The following is a 21,317-nucleotide window of genomic DNA, read 5'->3' as shown; positions in this document are numbered from 1 at the left end:
CCCCTCCAAATTCACCCATGTTCAGTTTTTAGTTTCCTTTAAAAAGCAAAAATCAAATTAGGGGTGTTTGCAAATGCTACTTATTTTGCAACAACCGATAGTGTGCTATTGTCTGCCTGACAGTGATGAGGTGTGCACGTAAAATCTATCGGCGGCTGTCGTTACCTGTGTCAAGTGCCATATTTAACAGCACGAACATCCCTAATTTAATTTTGCCAGCCTGACAGATTAACATGTGGGACAGGAAAGCACCCAGAGGTCCTGACAGTTTGTTGCAGGGTAGAATGAGGGACACGAAGAAGAGGAGTCGAGCAAGATGTGATAATGCCCCCTACTTTCTCTTCTCTCCAGGAACCTTTCACTTTTTTGGGGGGTGGAGGTAGGGAGACCTGGACTCAGACGGGTTGTGTCTGAGGTCAGAGTTTTCAGCAAGACTCTTCGAGGGCGTTGACGACCTGCTCCAGGATATCAGGGCAGTAGTCTGCAATCTGCTGGAGAACAGAGTTGGCATATTCCTGCAGCTCTCCGCTCTCCTTCTCACACACCTCCAGCTCCCGCTCCAACTGCAGGAGAAAGGGCAGGAATAGCTTTTTAATAGCATTTGCATTTCTACACAGCCATCAGCACAATTCACAAAAAGGTGCATGTTTAGGTATATCTGAGGTTAAAAGAGGGTTCTTAAACAACACACAGCTGCATCTACTCCATTCCTCTTTTGTCTGTGATCAGTTTTCCCTGCTGCACCTTTTCCATTTCCTTCATGTTAAGTCATGTTACTGCACTGGAAGTGTGTTTGTTTGTCTCTTGAACAGATTCCCTGATTTCCTCTTTGAATTGCCTCGCCACCAATAAAATCTCTCCAAAAGCATATTTTTAATGCTCCCGCAAAATAAAGCTTAATATGTATCAAAGAAGCGGCTCAGAGATGAATGTCACGATGACTTAAGAGTTTCTTCATTACCTGTTCGGCGCTCATTTTCTGGAGGTCCTCCTCCCAGTCTTCAGGGTCGCTGTGGTGGTAGTGAGCGGGCGGCGTGAGCTGGCTGAGGATGCTGGGGTCTCGATCGTGGCAGAGGTCTGTCAGGTGGGCGATGTAAAGTTTGAGCTTACTGCGGTTCTGGGACAGGGCTAGAAGAGGGGGTATCATCTGCAAGATGTGAGGAAGAAGAAGTGAGAAAGGCGATTTGAAGGAAATGGCACGAAAAAAAAAATTAAACGATAAAATTTACCCCGGTTTAAACGGTTGAACAGAATGAAAGGAACCAAGCACGAGACACCACTTGTGTTTAAAAACAAAGAAAGCATAAGCCTTGACATGCATGCCCATCACCAGCTCATATGACAGCCAAAATTCCTGCTAAACCCCTAAAGCTAGAAAAGTGGTTCCCAAATAGTGTTTCAAGCCATGCTGAGATACAGCGAGTCGAGTCCTGATCTGCCCCGCGATTTTATGACGATTGGTTAGAGTAGCAAAGCACTGTACATAATATAAATAATAATGATAGCACATTATAGCAGAGCTCAGTACATCTGAGCAATTTCTACATGTTTGATTTATAACAGCTAGTCATGACAAATAAGTACAGCAAACTAACCACTAACAAAGGAGAAAAACGGTCAGCAGACAGTATCATTAAAGCCTGAGTGAATGGTGCCCAGTGAGCCAAGAGAGGCACTTAGAAACAAAACATCCCTTCTGAGAGAAGCTTGGCTGTGCCATAAGAGTCTGGGCGTTTTTGGGGTTTTTTTTGGTGTGTCTTTGGCATTTAAAAAAGAAAGAAAAAGAAAGCCACTCTGACAGAGTAAAGATTTGTGCCGCTAAACAAAGTGTCCTACAAAGCAAATAACTAAACCACTGATTAGATCAAGTTTAAAGCCATTATCCAACACCTGTTTGTCTGAGCCAAACGTCAGAAGCCAATCATTAGCATCAGACCAGTGACATGCAAAGCTAAGCTGCTTTCATTTGAAGTGATGACACTCTGGGCGCACGCACACACACACGCACACACACACACAGAATTCCCCACCCATAAAAAAAAAAAGCAGTATATGAATGCTGAAGCACAGGATGAGTTTGTGAGGAGAGATGTGCATCAAAAGCACCCCACAGAGAAATGGAAGACAAGCAAACATGCCAATGGAGCAACGGCTTTTCATACAAGCTCACCCTTCTGAACAAAATGGCTGAGAGAGAGGGGAGGGGGTGGGCAAAAGGTTGGCTACGCCCAGATACCCTCCTCGTCATCCTGTTAGCCACAAGGTAAGCCAATTGCAGCATTAGGAAGGAACATCTGGTTAGTGTGCAAAACAGACAAGAAAAGTAGCAGCAGAAAACTTCCGAGTTTTAGAGAGCAAGCCGTGAGTTCAACCTTACTTACAGACGTGGCCACAAATCGACTGAAGAAAAATTTAGCAAAGCAGTTTATGGCAGTTAAAACTACCTGATCTGGAGAGGGTTTGTGATTCGTTTGGTCAGGTGCAGTCTTCAGATGGTCATCCTCGTAGTTGTCGGCCATCAGCTTCATCCTGTTCTGGGTCTGCAAATTGTTAAAAACATCCAACTAAGATGAAGAGGAAATCGTAATTATGGCCAAGGTTTTATAGCTAACTGCTGAAATCTTGGGAGTACAGCCTGAAAACAAATTGTTAACAGGATAAATCTAATCTTACTTCATCATTTAATGAACACTGCCTGGCTCAGTTTTCACCACTGTGCACAGACGTCATTTGCATGTTATTGTACACACACACAGATGCGTGTGGAAACAGAAGGTGCACCAGGAAGTAAGAGCAAATGAGTCTGATTTACCATCTAAGACGACATAGTTTCTCTTGCTATTTACACTCATTGAATTCCTCTCCCTAGATCATCTCAGATTTGTCCCAAGAAATTCCAAAGATTCAGATGATGGAGATGCGACATCAACTCATGCTATGCAGGGTTTGATAAAACAGGCAAGTTCAACATGGACAGGCTCCAACAGGCATTTTCAGACTGGCATATAAAAAGAAACCAGTTTGGTTGACAGCGTGTGTTCAGTTTAACCTGTAGTTATTTCAGTTTTTGCCAAATTAAAAGTAAAAATTTTAAAGATATCTGCTCCTCACAGGTAGAAACACTACAAGCATATGCAAGCACAGTGAGGAGAGACAGGAATGTGGGGAGACAGAATTCTTTGCCACACGTCTTTCTCAACTCTAACCCGAGCTGCTGCATTTCAGCCATTTGGCATATGGTCATCTGGCACTGGCATCCCAAGCATGTGATTTCAAAGACTAATTAACAGATTGAACTAAGATGAGCTCTAACGTGCACATCTGCTCAGTAATTATTAATGCCACAGTGCTTTTAGCGTGAAAGTCAGACCTAAGTATGAGTAGTAGTAGTAGTGAAAGAAAGGTAGAGCCATTCACTTTAACTAACAATACATGGTAACACCCGTTTCTTTGTGCTTAAAAACACAGCTGCAGCACATTCTAGACATAGACAGTTTTACTTCTAATCCATCAGTTTCATAGAGCTTTTACTTTTTATTTAAAGAAAAGATCAAAATTATTCCCCCATCAGTCCTGTGAGGATTTATTTTCCTGCATATAGCAGCTGGAAACCTGGAAAAACTTCTGGTACCAGCGTTACATCTTTCACTCCATCACCCTCTCTGTGAACACCATCAGCCCCCTCCTCACCTGCTGCTTGAGCTGCTGCACCAGTCTGTCTTTCTCCCGCTTCAGCTGAGCCACTTCGTCCTGGGTCTTCTTCTTCTTAGAGGATGACAACTCCAGTAGTGCAATGTTAGCGTCTTTCTCGCTAATAGCCGCCAACAGCGCCTCCTGCCTGTTAGGTGGAGATGTAACAATGTGGCATTTACCCACAAAAGTAAATAGCTCGATTATCATTTATTATTCATTGCACAACATTAGCCTGCCATCTGGGAAAAGCCAGAATTGGATGACATTTTACAAGATTAAGGCGGTGATCAATAATCCAGAGTCTATGCAATCCCACTGTGTGTGTGTGTCTCTTACTTCATCTCCAGCACCTCCTCCAGGTGTTTCCTGCGCTCGGCTCTCAGGGTTGTGAGGTGAGCCTCTTTCTCACACAGAGACTGCTGAGTGGAGGCCAACTTAGCCCTCATGGACTCAAGCTCCTGCTTCACCTTCTCCATGGCCCCCAGCAGCTCCTCCATCTGGGAACACCGACACACCGACACACACACACACACACACACACACACACACACACAAACAGCTCAATGATGATTGGAGTGGATTACCTGAAATCCACCAGGGAAAAGGATGGAGCTTTTTTTTCCAGAAAAGACACTGGATGATTTGTCAGTCTCTTATAAGAGGGAGGGACAGCAGAATTCACGTGGTCTGATGGGAAGGACTAGGGATCAAGACTGGATTTCATTTACCTGTTATTTAATTTAAACAGGAACTACAGTTATTCCTTATTAAACATTTACTTAATCACAACAGACTAAACAGGGGAATTAATGAATAATTCATGCTCGAAGTAAAAATGTACTTGGCTTTGGATTTCATTAAAGTGAAAACTTTAATGAGCATCGTTTTAAAAGCAAACAGCAGGTAAACAAAGGCGCATAAATTACATGGGCTGGAAACAACACCAACACATTTCACACACATGCAGTCCCTCCAACAATTACTAAAACTTGACCCATGTATCCTGTGCAGGGTTGTTGCATGAGACTGCATGAACTGTAGAGGTGTTGCTTTTATTGTGTCCACCCCCTGTAAGAGTCGCTGCTCACTGACACATACTGGGCTCATACCTTAGACCACTTAAAGTTGGCGAGGTTGGACTCATGCATTGCTTTGAGTGAGTGCTTCTGAGAGGCGGTGTGTAGCGGAGAAAAAAACAAAACAAGAGAAAATGACAAGCAGAGATGAAAGAAGAGGAAGTAAGAGGACGGACAGGCAGAGAGGGAGAGAAAGGATGAGCGACAGCACAGTGGCAGCAGAAAAAGGCGACAGAGGAAGAACTGCAGTTTCTTTTAACCGTGCGGTGCTGGGTCATAAATATTGCTTTGCTATATTTGTGTGTTTGTGTACCTGTTTCTCCTGAAGTGACCTGGCAGCCTCCTCCTGTGCGAGCACCATCTCTCGCTCAGCAGTGATTTGAACGCTCTCTCTCAAGGCCTCCTCCAGCTCCTCTATGCGCTCTGTCTTTTGGCGTAAAGTGTCCTTCACAGTAGAAGAAGGAAGGAGATGTCAGATTCGCCCAGTTGTACCCTGACTGAGAAAGGCAGTAGCATTCCTACAGAATTTGCACAGTGCAGATCATCCACAGGCAAGCCTCACCTTCACCTGCTGGGAGTTCTCAGACAGGTTGTCTTCCCTCTTCCTGGCTTCCTCCATAAGTCGAGCATTCCTGCTCTTCTCCACCTGCTCTTTGTGCTTCAGTGATGCCACCTTCTTCGACTGATCCTTCATTTGCCTACAGGAAGTCAGTTACATTAGATATTCTATTTGGAGCAAGAGGACAAATCAGACCTCATTTTGGGCTCCATTTCCTCTAGAACAGTGAAAATGTGTCTTACACACAAGTGAACAGCAAGCATTTTCAAGATATAGCGCTGTATTTTACCACTTTGAGCTTACGGATGCGTGACACAGATGGCTTATCCATAACTAAATAAAGGAACTCATGCAAATAAAGTCATGGGACCAAAAACAAATATTGTATATTAGGTATGTGCTTGATGACTCAGACATTCCCACGTTACAATTTCTAGGTCATTAATCGTTGTACACCAAGTAAATGTAGTTGATTCAAATATGGACATAAAGAGGTATAATTTGCCATTTTAAACAAACATTCACAATCTTACAGACTTGCTTGGGTGAGATTTCAGGCATCATTTTGACTTTGAGTGAAAAAACAAACAAACAAACAAACAAACCCAAAAACAAAGCAAAAAAGGAAAAATGAGCCTGAGCAGAAGTAAGAAAAAGACAACTGCTTGCAGCTCCACAGGAAGAGAGAGAGAGAAATGTGTCAAGGTGAGGACGAGAGAAAAGCATTGTCACTAACCTTGAGGCCAAACTGGCGGGGTGGGAAATTTCCAATGAAAAGACAAGAAAGCAGTAAAGAGAAAAGCAGACTCAGACTAAGAGAATAAGCAAACATGGAGAACAAGACAGAAGGGGTTTCACTCATAAAATATCAGCTCACGGATTATGCAGCATCTTTTCTGGATCTAACAAGGTCATGTTACACAAAATAATAATAAAACAATTGCAGGAACATGAAAAGAAGCTGCCTGTTGCTGAGCATGTCAACACTGAAACAAACCACCTCACAAAACCTCAAACACCAGCTTTCAAAGCACTCCTGCCAGGATGTCAAATGGCAGAAAGCCAATTTAGACTGCTTTTAATGTGCCAGCCACAACAGTCTCTACAGCGATACCACGTCAGATGTTTACATCGCATGTGACGAACAAAGGTCAGAAGTCCCAGAGACAAACTGTGGACCTACATTATACCTCATTAAATACTTGTTATACACATTTATATGGTGCATCCACCCTTGAATATCCACCACATGTACACATGCACACTGACAAGATCCACAAACCCACCTCTCCAGCTCACTGATCTTTTTGTCTTTGTCATTTTTCTCATTCTCCATTTCTCTGAGTATCTCCAGGAGGCGGTCCACTTCAGCTTGAGCTTTCCCAGAATCCTCTCTGTGGCGGGCCACTTCCTGTTCGAGGTTCCTAATGCGCTCAGCCAGCTCAGTGTTGGCTTGAGCTTCCAACGCTGCATTCTGAGCCTGATGGAGAACAAAGGCTGTAGTTTAGACATTTCAGGCCACGTGAGGTGCCTGAAGCTTTATTTAATCCTGACCAACTGTATAACAGTCTGGTACGGGAACTGCTCTGCCTCGGACCGGAAGGCGTTGCAGAGGGTCGTGAAAACTGCCCAGCGCATCGCCGGAGCACCACTTCCTGCCATAAAAGACATCTACAGGAAGCGGTGTCTGAAAAGGGCTGGGAAAATCATCAAAGACTCCAGTCACCCATCACATGGACTCTTCACCCTCCTGCCCTCTGGGAGGCGCCACAGGAGCCTCCGGACTAAGACCACCAGGTACCGGAACAGCTTCTTCCCCACAGCTGTCAGACTCCTGAACTCTGCCTCCTGACATCTGACCCACGTTAACTCATGGACTGAACATACACACACCCACAATGGACAACTGTACCCTCAAACACAATAATAACATGGACTGAACCACCACTCACAACCACTAGCACTTTATATAGCCTCTGTAGAAACTATCTACACCCTCACTTATCTTAACTGCACTACTGTATAGCTCTGTGTAAATAATCATTCTGTACATTCGATAATCTTTAATCCTACAACTGTTTACAACTTGCATAGTTCCCATTTCTGTATAGCTGTATATCCCAGATTCTGTAAAGTTATTTATTTCATTTCATATTCTGTATAGTTTTTCATATTTATATCCTGTTCATATCCTGTACATAGCTTGTACTCACTACAGCCTGTACATACTTATAGTTATAGAATATTCACAACATACTTCATACCGTGTACATTATAACATACCATAATAGACCCATTTCTGTAATATACTCACATATCTATATTATTGCTAATATATATTGTAATATATCTATATCACTAAAGCACTTCTGGATGGATGCAAACTGCATTTCGTTGCCCTGTACCTGTGCATGTGCAATGACAATAAAGTTGAATTCTATTCTATTAATGTATTTGTATTTAATACGTATTTAATGTATTTCTCACTCTCTTAAGTTGATTCTCCAGTTTGAGGCACTCTTCCTTCTTCTGTTCCAAGGCAATCTCAAAACTCTTGAGTCTGGAGTCTTTCTTCAGCCCTGAGGAGGCCAGGGAGGAGGCGTGCTCCTTTAGGTCCAACAGAGAGGTCTGTGTACGTACACACACACACACACACACACACACACACACACACACTAAGAATACATTAACACCAATGCAGGCATCCATGCCTCAGTGCAAAGTTAGGACTAACAGGCGGGAAAAAAACAACAAAAAACTGATGCCCGTGTCTGACAGCACTGTTTTATTATATTAATAGAATCACAGTAAACAAGAGTTTGCCTGTGTGTTTTTTTGCATATGTTTCTCACCTCTCTGTCTGACAGGTCTCCCTGCAGTAAGCTCAACCTTTCCTTCAACTCTTTCAGCTCCTTTTTGGTACATTCAAGCTCCTCCGTCTTCTCCCGGTCGTCTCTATCTCTCTGCTCTTTTAGACGCTCGATGATCCGCTCCTATAAAGAGGTGGAGGAAAGAATCAAGCAAGATTCTTATACAGATTATCAACCAACATTTGTTTATTAATACAGATGGACTAATACAAGTCTGCAGAAATTAATCCACCTTTTCTGCAAGAGACTCCTCCAGTGTTGTGAGAGCAGTGTCAGTATTGGAAGTGTCAGCCTGCAAAGACTTTACTCTCTCCTTCAGGCTGCTCATCTGCTTCTCCTTGTCCCTCAGCTGTTCCTGCAGGTTCTCGATCTGCAGTGAAAACACAAGTAACCATCAATAAAATTGATCTTGCGTTGGACACATATTGCCATTTCAAAAATAAGATTGCACTATTCTCTGTTAACGTTACCTTCTTCTGAAGCACATTGATCTTGCGCTCCTTAACCTCCAGCATATCCTTAAGGTCGTGGATTTCCCCATTGAGGGTTCCCTTCTCCTCTGACATTTCTTGTATCTGCTTGCTCTTTTTATTCAAAGTTGCTTCCTTCTCTTCCAAACGCAGGCGCAAGGCATCCACCTAGATAGACAAGATGGGTTAGCAGTTTACGGACATGAACTACAGACGTGTCCTGCTACAAGTTAAAAATGAGTGTGGACAAAAGCAAAGATTTAAACTTCTGAGGAAGATTTCAGAGCGGTGTTGTGTTTCTGAGATAAAAAATACTATTATTTTACTATTTCCATGTCATTGTTTATTCAGTACCTATCAATGTTTTGAGATACGAGGTGTGCCTGTTTATCCAGATTTAAAAAAATAAAAATCAAGCTTGGTTCAGGAAAGAAAAAAAAAAAAAGAAGCTGCACAGTCACCGAGTTAAATTATGCAATCGGTGTGAATGGTTATGAGTCCGGTGTGTAAAGGCCTCTACAGTCTATACCAGGGGTCAGCAACCTTTAACACCCAAAGAACCATTTGGACCCGGTTTCTACGGAAAAGAAAACACTGGGAGCCGCAAATACTTTTTGACATCTAAAATGAAGACAACACTGTGTATATTGGTTTTTACCTTTATGCTTTAATTAATTAAAAAGCTGAACTCAAATTATCCATGTAGCAAACAAAAACTGTGAGCCGTCATCCCTTCTGGGCTATCGGAGTGTAGCGGAGCCTTGACCAGAATTTTAAAAATAATTGGAAAAAAGCACTATGCTCCTAAAAAATTAAAAATAAATATTAAGTATCTGCATAATATTTATTTTACCTGGTTAATGTGCTTTGCGGGGCGTGACGTACCTGAGTGGCATCCGCAATCACGCCTCACCGGCTTGTTCTCTCTGCTGTTGTTTGTATGTGTCGGGCTGTGAGCTGCAAAGCTACAGCCGGCTGTGTGTGTGAAAAGTGGTCAATAAAGAGATGCTGAAGAGCATGTTCATGTAAACATCGTTGGGTCTGCCGTGATATGTTTACAATCGGACTTCTGCTCCTGAACCTCTGTGCACAGTGCATGCTGTACGATCGGGGCTGTACAAAGTCACTTTCCTCTTTACGCAGGACTGTAAGCTGTTATCTGTGAGGCGTGAGCGGTGTTTGTTTTTAGCATAGATCATGGTGGAGAATAGTTGTTCACATACGTATGTGGATCCGAAGATCGACACTCCACAAATTAGGCATACTGGTAGGCCACTCTCGTCAGAAGTAAATACAAATGAATCTGCCCAGGCATCATTAAATGTTGTATTTTCTTCAGATATTTTTCTTTTCTTACATTTCTCCATACTTGGCCTACCTGGGGTTGAAGGTCTCAGTAAATGCACGTCATTTCGGCAGGTATACCGGCTTCCCTGAGTGTGACGCTTATTTTGAGCGACGAATAATAATAAAATATAACTTTATTTTTATTTTTATATTTCAAGATCAGAATAATCTTCCAATTTAGAACTAACACAAATAAAATACACTTCAGTTAGATTTATTTTTCCAAACCATGCAGAGCCGCAATATAAGGACTAAAGAGCCACATACAGCTCCGGAGCCACAGGTTGCCGACCCCTGGTCTATACCAATACAGTGGGTGAGAAAGTATGGATACTCTACCTCCGTCTGTAAGATGGCAGCCCGCTGCTCTTTGGCAGTGAGGGATTCCTTGAGGACTTCAATGTGTTGCTTGCTGTCTGAGAACTGGTTGGTAAGCGTCTCCAGTTTTGTCTGCAAACCGAGCAGCTCGGTGTCCTTCCTGGAGAGGTCCTGCTTCACCTGCTCCATCTGAAAAAAGATTAGCCCGAGCGCAGAAAGAAAGAGGAAGGGTTGGACTAATTGTAAAATGGTAAATTGATTCTTATATAGCGCCTTTCTACTGGCGGAGCACTCAAAGCACTGTATACAACGTGGCTCACTCACCCATTCACACAATGACTTTCTATCTACCAATCACAGACATTCAAGTTGGGGTTAGTTTCTTGCCCAAGGATACTTGGCATGCAGATCAAACCTTCTGATCAGTAGATGGCTAGCTCTACCTCCCGAGCTACTAGGGGTGGGGGGGAAAAATCGATACTGTGTAGTATCGTGATATTTTGTTTGCTAATAATGTATCGATACAGGGACAGCAGAAATCGATATTTTGTTACAAAAAAAGTTTTTGTGGACTGGAACATGCTCTGACTTCAGAGCATGTTGATCAGCTCCTTTTTCTGAGCAAGAATCCTGACATTCCTTCACTGTCCAAATGTGTTTAACTTTTTTTTTGGCAGCAATAAACATATTTTATTTTAAGTTTAAAACTTTTTTATTTAATGTAAAATTATACTTTGTTTTAATTTACTTTCAAATTCTTCAGTTGCTAAATGGGCTGCATAGTTTTCATAAATTGCATAGTTCAGAATAGCTATAATTGTACCAGATGGTTGCATTCAGTTAAGTTGGACTAGACTGTAATACAAACCGTTCAGTTTGTCAACAATAAAACTGACTGAAATGAGAGAAAGACTGAGTGTGAGACTTTGATATTAGATAAAATGAATATTGATAAAGTTTACCTTTATGTACAGAATCTCAATATCGCAAAATATTTTTTAAAAATTGCAATAATATCGTATCGTGCGTTAAGTATTGTGATAATATCGTATCGTGGGATGTATGGTGATTCCCACCTCTACAAGCTACAGCTACCGTGAGAAAAAGGTAGTTTCTAGGGTTTTATGTGTGAACACAAAAAAAACCCATAAGAATTATTACACAGTCTCTGACCTTGTTCTTCATGAACTTTGTGTGACTGCGGTAAACCTCCATCTGCTTCATCTCTTCTTGACGCTCTTCACAGCTCAGAAGTCCATTCGATTTCAGCATTAGCAGCTCCTCCTCCATGTCCCTGAGGCTCCGCTCCATTGAGTTGATTTTTGCATCCTGGAGTTAATGGAAAAAGGTTATCACCAATAGCATGTTGTCACCAATACACTATAAACACACACACATTTCTCTATCTAAATGTTCACCTTCATGTCAATGACAGTTTGTAGGGCCTTAGTTTTGGTGGACTCTGGAGTTCCTTCATACCGACGGTGCAGCTCCTGCTGTGTCAGATGTAAAACACGGTTGATGAATATCGATATCTTACCAATCAAACCAAATATGATGGAAAGCCTTAAAAGTAATGCATGCCAAAATTAATAAACTGGAGATTACCTCTCTCAGAGCAGTGATCTCCCTGTCTCTCTGGTCCAGCAAACTCTCAAGGTGATGCCTGTGCATTTCTGCATCAGCCAGTCTCCTTGTCCTCTCCTGGTCCTCCTCTGATGCCTTGGCAGATGGTCCTAACACAGCAAACATAACAACTTGTTACAATTCTGATGTATGTAAAAAGACTATTATGAAGTCTAGATGTTTACAACAGCCAATTGTGTTTAACTCTCAGAGACAAACAAAGAAACAAAAGCACACAATTGTTTAGCAGGTAAGGATATCCGAGGATAGACTCTGCACATCTACTGTAAAAGAAAAACCAAACAAACAAAGCACACAACATTGAACCTAATGGGCAGTGTAATTTAACTTACTGAACCCCTGAAGCCTTAAAAACCTGCCATCCTAAAAAAAAATCAAAAAAAAATCAAAAAAAAATCATAGCGAATGCTGAGGGAAGTAGTGTGCAGAGGTCACCAACTTTCTGCAGAGTCAGTCACTACAAACCTCCAAACTTCATGCGGCATTCAGATTAGCTCGAGCTTCATGGAATGGGTTTTCATGGCCAAGCAGCTGCATCTAAGCCTTATATCACCAAATGCAGTGCTATAATGCATGCCGCCATTGGACTTTAGGGCAGTGGAGATGTGTTCTCTGAAGTGATGAATCATGCTTCTCCGTCTGGCAATCTGATGGTCTGGGTTTGTGGATGCCAGGGGAACGGTACTTGTCTGACTGCATTGTGCCAAGTGTAAGGTTTGGTGGAGGGGGTATTAGGGCATGGGGTTATATTTTAGGAGATGGGGTCAGCACCTTAGTTCCAGTGAAAGGAACTCTTAATGCTTAGTACACCAACACATTTGGACAATTTCATGCACCCAACTTCGTGTTTGGAATCATGTTCTGTTGCAGCATGATTCCACAGCAGTACACAAACCAAGGTGCAAAAAGACACAGATGAGCGAGTTTGGTGTGGAAGAACTTGACTGGCCTTCAGAGTCCTGACCTAAACCCGAGAGAACACCTTTGGGATCAATCAGAGCGGAGACCTCAGTGTTTGACCTCACAAATGTGCTTCTGGAAGAACGGTCAAAAATTGCCATAAACACACTCCTAAACCTTCTGGAAAGTATTCCCAGAAGAGTTGAAGCTGTCATAGCTGCAAAGGGTGTGCTGACATCATATCGTATGAACAAGATCGTATGTGTTTGAAAGCAGACAAGTGAATGTTTTTGGCAATATAGTGTAGTTTCTAGCTCTAAAAACAAGCACCAAAGGTAGAAGTGCCTTAAACCTGCCTATCTATTCTATCCCTCCAAGCAAATTCCCCCTTAAATATTTCCCTTGTAATTACTGTCATCTATTAGACTCAAAAGGGAGGATAAAGCAGGATATGAGTTGCTAACCTGTGAACATACAGTCATCTTCAGATTCGCCGCCTCACTCATGTCCAGTTTAAAAACAAGATGACGGTCAGTTCGAAGACTTCCCAACAGAACTTTGTAACTTTGTTAAGCAACAGGTGACATTATGGAGGTGACATCCATCTTTTACATACAGTCTGAGTGTTTCACCGCACCTGTTATAGGACACCAACCGTTCTGGGGACTGGCCTGAGTGTTTATACTGTGCAAAAAAAAAATCTAGTTATGATTGCCCTGTTAAAATGAGCCCAGAGTGAGTACATATGTGACAGGAGTTTAAAAGAAATCCCCAAAACTGCTGAGGGTTCAATGGGTTTAAGCTTTTTCTGGAAGGAGTTTTAGGTTTCTTTTAATTTCATGTACCTTTGGGTTCTTCAGATTTCATGTCCTTTGTATTTACACCCTAGGGAAGACGGCATGCAATTACTTTTTAAAAACACCTGAGCACAGGCTTGGAGTGTCTTTAAGCTCCTGCTTGAGTTTAAAGGAGAAATCATGTCTAGAAAATGGAGCAGTGAATGCCACAATTGACCTACAGCTGTGTGAGCATTAAAGGAGCTGAGGAAAATAGGCTGGGACAAGTGGTAACCTGAGACCTACTGAGTAATAAAATGTTAATGGATGAATATGATTGGCCTACAGTTTCAAACAGTTTATTTGTTTCCTAGTGAACCCTATACATGAACCAGAAGACATGCAACAAACAGCTAAACAGTCATTAATAATCAATCAACTGTAAACTTCATTAAACTATTTTGGTTTTTCCTGCTTAAACCCACCTTTGCTCTGCAGCATTTCCAGTAGTTTCTTGATGGACTCATCTCTGGCTGCCAGGGTCTGCTTCTGTGTGTCAATCCTCAGCTCCATCTCCTCCAGGGTCTTCCGAAGAAGGAAGAGCTCCTTGGCCTGCCTCTCATGCTCACCCTGTAGCCGTCGGTAGTTCTCCTCTGTAGGTTCGGATGTCAGGGCCAGGTCCCTTCCTTGACTAGCAGGATCTTGCTGGAGCAACTGGTTCAGGTCCCTCTGGATCCTTAGCTCATCTTGGAGAGCCTGAACAGTCATCTGGAGATGCTAGGGACAGAGGAGAGACACACATATAACTGCTGACAATTACTGGTTCTACTCTTTGTTCTCTAGCCTTTATTGCAAGGCTATTTATATGACAAGGGAGACGAGGTGAAAATTTTATTGATTTTATGAATGATGCACGGGCTACTTTCTGGGAATGGCTCCTGGTAGAGTATTGCGTTGCATCCAGCCAAACAAAAACTAATCATAACTGAAAATTCAGCAGCGCCACAACTTATAGATCCAAAACATGGAGGCTTTCTGAGCATTGTTGCAATTCATGGCCAGAGAGATGCAAGTGGTGAAACACAATAAGCCCCGTATAGTATTGCATTGTTTGTGGCATCTGACGCCACAGACTCTTGGCAGAGTTGCTGTGAGACAGTAACACAAGGCTGTGTTACACTCTGGTCTGAACCAGCTGCGAGCATTTTCAGATGACAGAACAAAGAGAGAAGTCAGTGTCTGCCTCCCTTCGTATCTCTCCATCCTCCACCTCCCGCGCCCCCTCCCTTTCCTTCCTTTGTTATTCCCTTCTTCTCCTTCCACCAGCAGTCTACACTCCTTCTCTACCTCCCTCTGATACTCTCACCTCTCTTCTCACTAACCATCCCTTTCCATCACCCTCTCCACCCCGTGACTAAGGCTGACTCACTGCTGTGACTGCACCGATCCACCCCCCCGACACAACAGACGCACACACATGGGGAGATGCATGTGCGGACAAGAACTGACACACACACACACACACACACACACACACACACACACCTCCCTTCCTCAGCCCCCATATTCTCACTCTCTTCTGAGAAAAGACAAGAGTTAGGTGTCTGAAAGAGCACAAAACATTGCGGTTATATGATGCACTTTCTAAATTGATATAACAAGAAGTCAACACATCATCTACAGCTTATCTTCCACACTGGATAATGTGATACAAACATTTTGTGTAACTTAACTCTGTGGCACCGCCATCACCACATCCAATAATTAAACATCTTTGGCAAATCTCACAAAAAAAGCAGCGTTTAATCAATGCGGCAAGGAATCATTAACAAGAAATAACTGGTGATTATTCTATTATTATCTGACTTAATGTAGGGGATGAAGATGGTCAATTCACACTACAACATATGGCAGTATATAACATTAATATTACAACAGCAAACAAAACAGAGGAAGAACAAAGCAGAGGAAGACTCGCCTGTGGTATGAATTGGGAAACACTGTGTTCAAATTCAAAGTAATCCATTTAAATATATGCATAAAAATGTAGACATCTGCTTAAACAGCTTTACATGAAACTTAAACAAATGCCCTCCAATGAGGACCTGAAGGGAGGCAGCTTACTCTTACAGACAAAAAGCAAGTAGCAATAATTTAAATCATATGCTTTTAAAAGCAAGACAGGTTTCAAGTTATAGTTAAGTAGCATTCCTCTCATTTTTCTGCAAGCGGAAAATCATTCACACCACCTACACCTCACAATTTTTAAAAGCGATAACTAATTAAAAATATCTATGGTTAAATTTCTGGCAGTTTATTTCCTCGACAAAACTAAAATCATATTCAGTCAACCTTTTTTTAGTTACTCTCTGGTCACCTCCTTAAAATGGCTCCACTTTAAGAACCACCAACGTAAAGTTATCTTTAGGCCTAAGACTAAGATCTACGCAAGTAGTAGTTAGGGTTAAGGTTATAGTAAGTAAATGTAATAAGCGTAAGTTAATGCAAAGAGTCAGTACACTGCTGTGTGCATGTTTGCGTGTCCATGCTTTCCATTGCACGTGTGCCAGTGTGGGAGGCGGAGGCAGACATACAAAAGCAGACATCTTTAAATTAAAGCACTCGCTGATTACGCAGTGCTAGTCAGGCATTACTGGGAATTAGTCCAGAGTGTGATTCTGTGACTCAGCAGGAGTGAAAACAGCAAATTATACAGGTCTGCCCACCCATTAAGAACCACAGTGAAACAAAGACGATGCCTCTTCATTAACGAAACCCAATTTGCACGAGCCCAACAACCTACCGTAGAGTATTTAAAAAGACCTTATCTGCACTTATCCAATTACACTTTTAGATTTTAAACCATAGAACCATCCTATGCAAAGTTTGTCGACACTACACTTATTTATTAAGAAAGAGGGAGTCGAGACAGAAATACCTGCTTAGATGAACTCCTATTTAACGGTGCCAAAATATGTACGGTGTATTGCTATATACTTAGTTTTAACAGGTGTAGGTCACAAAGGTGTGATTGCTTCACTAAAATGTTGACAAAAAATTTAAAAAGAGAGATTTGATAAAATCTTCAAATTGCATATATGCAGTATGTGATGATTAGTGCTTAGTTAAACATCTAAACACTAATCATTACATACTGCATAGACGCAGTATTAGTAAATTGTAAATTGCACTATTTGCAAAGCCCTCCTTTATTATTGCTACCTTTTGTAATGTTCTCATCTCTTCTTTTTTTTTTCCTCGCACATTTTTCATCCTGTTCCTCAGATGAGACTTCCACCCTTTTTCATCTAAAATGCACAAGCATATAGCTGCATATAAGAGGATTAACTAGATGCTCAAAAACTGTCACTAACCTATGCAGAGAGAGAACAAAAAGAGAAAAGCATTTGTACTAAAGCGGACACACTGCTTGAAATGCTTTTTTCCCCCCTCCTCAAACATGTTAAGCTCTGGAAGTTTGGCAAATCTATCCAGACTGAGAGACATCATATGATGAAATTAGAGGGAAAACCCCCCAAAACAAAACAAAAAACAAAACAGAGGCTAAAAGTCTATTTAAGCATTAAGCAACGCTCACCTGTGCTTCATCTTGAATAACACGATACTGTTCCTTCCAGACGGCGATCTTGGATGCCTCATCTTTCCTGAGAGCTCGCTCCTTTTTTAATTCTGGACTCCAGAAGGTCTTAATAGAGTTCATGGAGGAGCTGAGTTTGCTTTCCTTAACTTCCACTTCTCGCCGCAGCATCTCATTCTCCCGCAGAACCTGAGAACGCAGGATAAATGGTAGGTACATGACAACCCAACATATGACCGGTGAATGCCATAAATTAACCTCTTCATCAAAATTTCAGAATTGAGAAAATCGTGGGAAAAAACTGGCAAAGTACCTCTTTGAGTTGGGCCTGCAGGTCAAGTATGGTATTGTCCCTTGCCTGCCTTAGAGAATGGGGCACTGTGGAGGCCATGTGGTGATCTCCAAAAGCTAGGGCATCTCCAGCCATCATGCCTGCTGGTAGCACAGCATTGGCAGGCACTGTGGTGGAGATATTAGGAGTACTTGCTGCTACAACTCCACTGCTGCTACCTCTCGACCCATAAGTCACCCTCTGTCTCCCCATGGTGGTCACTGTGCCACCAGTTTTGGGAAGGTGGTCACCTCCCATGGTGACCTCATTGTCACTCAGGTACATTGGTCCTGAGGTGGCATACGCAGCATTGAGGGACTGGATGTTCTCCATTGAAAGGGTCTTGCCTCCTGCTCCTCCAGGACCTCCCCCACTGCCTCCAGTGCTGTTGGTACGCCGGTGCCCCATCCGAGGAGAACGGGGGAGCCGAGGGGAACGGCCAGATCCCTGATTACCAGTACCACTTCCATCTCTTCCTCCGCTATGGTTTGTATCCCCTCTGCCAACAGAGCGAGCACTACCGTACATTTTTGACTAAATAGAAGGGAGGCACTACCAAATCTGAAGAACAACCCTTAGTATCTGGTTATATCGTTATGAATTTTACTAGTGTTAGAGATCCAGCTTAAACTGGTGAGCACAATGTTCATGATACAACAGAGGTCTGAAACACTCCACTCTCAGGGGTTGCTGATGCTAACAGACCTCAAAGATAAACTAGCCACTGTTACAAATGAGGACATCAATCTGCAAAGAAAACACAATTGTTCCCAGTTAACTGCATAGCAACAGCACACAAAATAACACATGAATAAAACAACTGAATGCATGCAAAACTGAAAACAGAGTACCAGTACAGACTGAAGGTTTCACTGTCTTAACTGAATACCTTCCTGCAGTACAGACAGTTACGCAACTGTACACAGTCATGTCTAAGAAGAAAATTCTTCTAGTGAAGGGTCCTTTGGAGCGAAATCTTTGCTCTAATCTACTTGAGGCCAAAGGTAGAAGTGATTTTAGGTTAGCTTTCAACAAAATGTTAATCTTGTAACAAGTACTTTCAGGTCACAACCATATAATTTGCACATATAGTCTAATGTTACAAGGTTTTGGTAGTAATGTAATGTGTCTAAGTAGTCTGACGTGTGTGTGTGTGTGTGTGTGTGTGTGTGTATACATACATACATACATGTATGTATATATGTCCACCACAGACATTTATCTTGAGTGTGTTTGGCCTTGCTAACTGCTAATGTCACGTTAACACGCCGGCTAACAGTAAAGCATGACACTTGTGCCTTTAATGACGCTTTAACCCCGTTTGTTAGCTTCTGAGTTTTATATTCCATTGTGTATTTTGCCACCAAAATAAATGCTGGCTCTCCGATTCATTCTTCTAATTTGCTATCGCTATGGATTAAAACTAGCAAGGGAGGGAAGGAGGGGACTGTCCATGCTGGACATTGTGGGGGGAAAAATGTCTGAGCGTGAAAATTTGTATACAAACGGAAATAACAGTTTGTCAGATAGCTGGGTAGATGTTTAATGTGACAAGTTAATCGTAAGTGTCGTCAAAATGTGACACGTTTAACGGGAATCAAAGCTTTTTTTCCTTTTTTTTTTTTGCACAATCCCATCGACTCCGTACGGTGTCTGCTTTGGAGACACCCATATCAAACCATATCCATTTTCCTTCTCCTCAGCTCAACGGTTTTTCATTTCAAGCTACGGTTATTCATTCACCGGTTTACATATATGTAGCTGTGATACTGCTAATTATAAAAGAAAGGGAAATACGACAAACGCTTAACGTTAGCTCGCCGTTACATATGGAGGCTAGTATATCCAATTTATGTGGTCAAGAAGAACCTTTTTTTTTCTCGCTAACACAATAGCCACAGAGGAGAAAAACCCTCCGAACAAACTACCTTTGTCGTTGTCTGGTAGAAGCCAAATCCTTGCTAATAGTGGATCCTCTGTCAAAAATAAGTCAGCTGCAAAAATCGTTCATTTTACGTTAATTCCTCGATAAATGTCTATCAGATTTTCCCATCTTTTCACCAGCAGTACCAGCGGCTCAGGAGAGCCAGGGCGCCTCAGTGACGTCAAGCCTCCGGCGCGCGTTCACGGCGGCCTTCCTCGCCACGCTTGGATTTTAAAAGCGCGGTCACGATTCTACGTTAGAAGGAGGGGACGTGGACAGCAAGAAATTTACCGACATCTCGAAAAATACAAAGCTTTAAATGAACATAAGGACAGAAGTCAGAGGTGAGGGGAGTATTTTGAACTTAAATGCAATGAACATTCACATAATAATAGGAAAAAGTAGTTTACCACCATTTGATAAAGAATCGGTCCTCCTGATATTAACAACAAGTATTATTCAGATATGAAGGTATGATGGGCTGATGATAAACAGAGCATTTTCATTTCGAGTGAAATTTATGAAAGCAAATACATGTGGTAGGTTTAGGGAGTAATCACCAGCAGGGGGCAGGGCATACCTGCAGGAAATGTTTTAATAAAGAAACGTTAATAAAAAAGAAAATTGCAACTCTTCAATTCATCTTACCCATTATGGTTAAAAAGTTAAATATAGCACTTTATAGGCTGCTATTGCAACAAAAGACTAGTGATCAGACTGTTTCTTTCTTTATCAAAAGAGATGTTTAGGACAATGTAAATGGTAAATGTGTAGATTGAATATTACAACTTTATTTACGTATAGAGCGTATACTGTTTATATTATTTTGCAAAATGTTTTAAAAGTCTTACAGGTCATAACCATTTTAGTGAGAATAAAATCCCTTAAAACAGAATACTTTGTGGGTTTATATCCCCCCCCCCCCCCCAAATTACCTGGAATGTCCCCAGGAAATATCGTGTGATGTCTCTTTTAGGTCACGTACAAACGTGACCACAAAAGCTGAAACAAATCTCTATTATAACTATACTTATTACTACATATTTAGGAATATAGGCTAATTTATACAAGAACAATATAAAAGGAACTATTAAATATAGTAGCAACTAGAAGTATGAAAGTGTGTGGGATAAGTCGTGTTTTTCTGTGTACTAAAACATATTTTGGTCCATTGTTCCTTTGTGAGCCTTTCTATGGAAATGGAAATGGAAATTTCCATTTTTCTGTCCCTAACATTTACAGAAATATTGCACTCCACACATGCTTTGGGTGTTACAATTTATTTTTATGTTCAAATAAAATAATATGTTAATTGAACAATTACACCTTCTTGATCCATCAATTTATAGAGATCCAAGCACTACAGGAGTTCTCATCCCCACGGTCAAGTACTGTCGATAAACACCGTGTTATTTTTACTAATTAATTAATTTTACAATTGTAAATGTGATAAACTACATTAGATTGTATGAAAAGGCTATTATTTTGAAAGAAAACACCACAGTGACTTCCTTTTACATATTTCCTAAAGCCTGATAAAGAATTGGTCATGATTGCTCAAGTTTGTAATAATTTTTCTATTTTATTTCACATATTTGACAAGGTAATAATTTTACATCCATTGAATTATGTTACACATCAGAGCTAAAATATAAAAGATTGCATCATACTTAATTACTCATTTCTAACTGTTTTTTTTATTTTATTTTTATTTTCATTGTTATAGCAAATAAATGGTTGCACAAATGGACAAAAACACAGTTTTAACAAAGGTGAGTGAAAATAATAAAGATAATCTCCTGAAGTGT

General features: G+C 41.5%; 1 protein-coding gene across 1 annotated transcript; it reads right to left on the bottom strand.

Moving 5' to 3' along the window:
• Positions 1-245: 245 nt before the first annotated feature.
• LOC146627748 (ELKS/Rab6-interacting/CAST family member 1-like) lies at positions 246-19,669 on the bottom strand. The gene is made up of 20 exons (XM_085359143.1): positions 19,514-19,669; positions 17,568-18,332; positions 17,255-17,443; positions 14,142-14,433; positions 11,942-12,069; positions 11,752-11,829; positions 11,507-11,662; positions 10,355-10,522; positions 8,669-8,836; positions 8,431-8,568; positions 8,181-8,321; positions 7,816-7,956; positions 6,615-6,808; positions 5,332-5,467; positions 5,083-5,214; positions 4,030-4,190; positions 3,691-3,838; positions 2,445-2,540; positions 962-1,147; positions 246-563 (listed from the first exon to the last, which is right to left on the bottom strand). The coding sequence occupies exons 2-20, from the start codon at positions 18,111-18,113 to the stop codon at positions 426-428; spliced, it is 3,336 nt and encodes a 1,111-aa protein (XP_085215269.1). The 5' UTR covers positions 18,114-18,332; positions 19,514-19,669; the 3' UTR covers positions 246-425.
• Between the last annotated feature and the right edge of the window lie 1,648 nt (positions 19,670-21,317).

This window comes from Diplotaxodon limnothrissa, linkage group LG7, assembly GCF_057381915.1.
Source record: "Diplotaxodon limnothrissa isolate DT_005_m linkage group LG7, D_limnothrissa_male_GT1.1, whole genome shotgun sequence".
Lineage (NCBI taxonomy): Eukaryota > Metazoa > Chordata > Actinopteri > Cichliformes > Cichlidae > Diplotaxodon > Diplotaxodon limnothrissa.
The sequence above is the reverse complement of the archived record's forward strand: the minus strand, read 5'-3'. Positions and strand labels throughout refer to the sequence as shown.

Coding starts and splice junctions, on each gene's coding strand:
- LOC146627748 (XM_085359143.1), bottom strand. CDS start 18,113: ATGTACGGTAGTGCTCGCTCTGTTGGCAGAGGGGATACAAACCATAGC. Junction 12,070..14,141: donor GGAAATGCTGCAGAGCAAAG/GTGGGTTTAAGC, acceptor TTGCTGTGTTAG/GACCATCTGCCAAGGCATCA. Junction 8,837..10,354: donor CTGCCATCTTACAGACGGAG/GTAGAGTATCCA, acceptor TTGTCTATCTAG/GTGGATGCCTTGCGCCTGCG.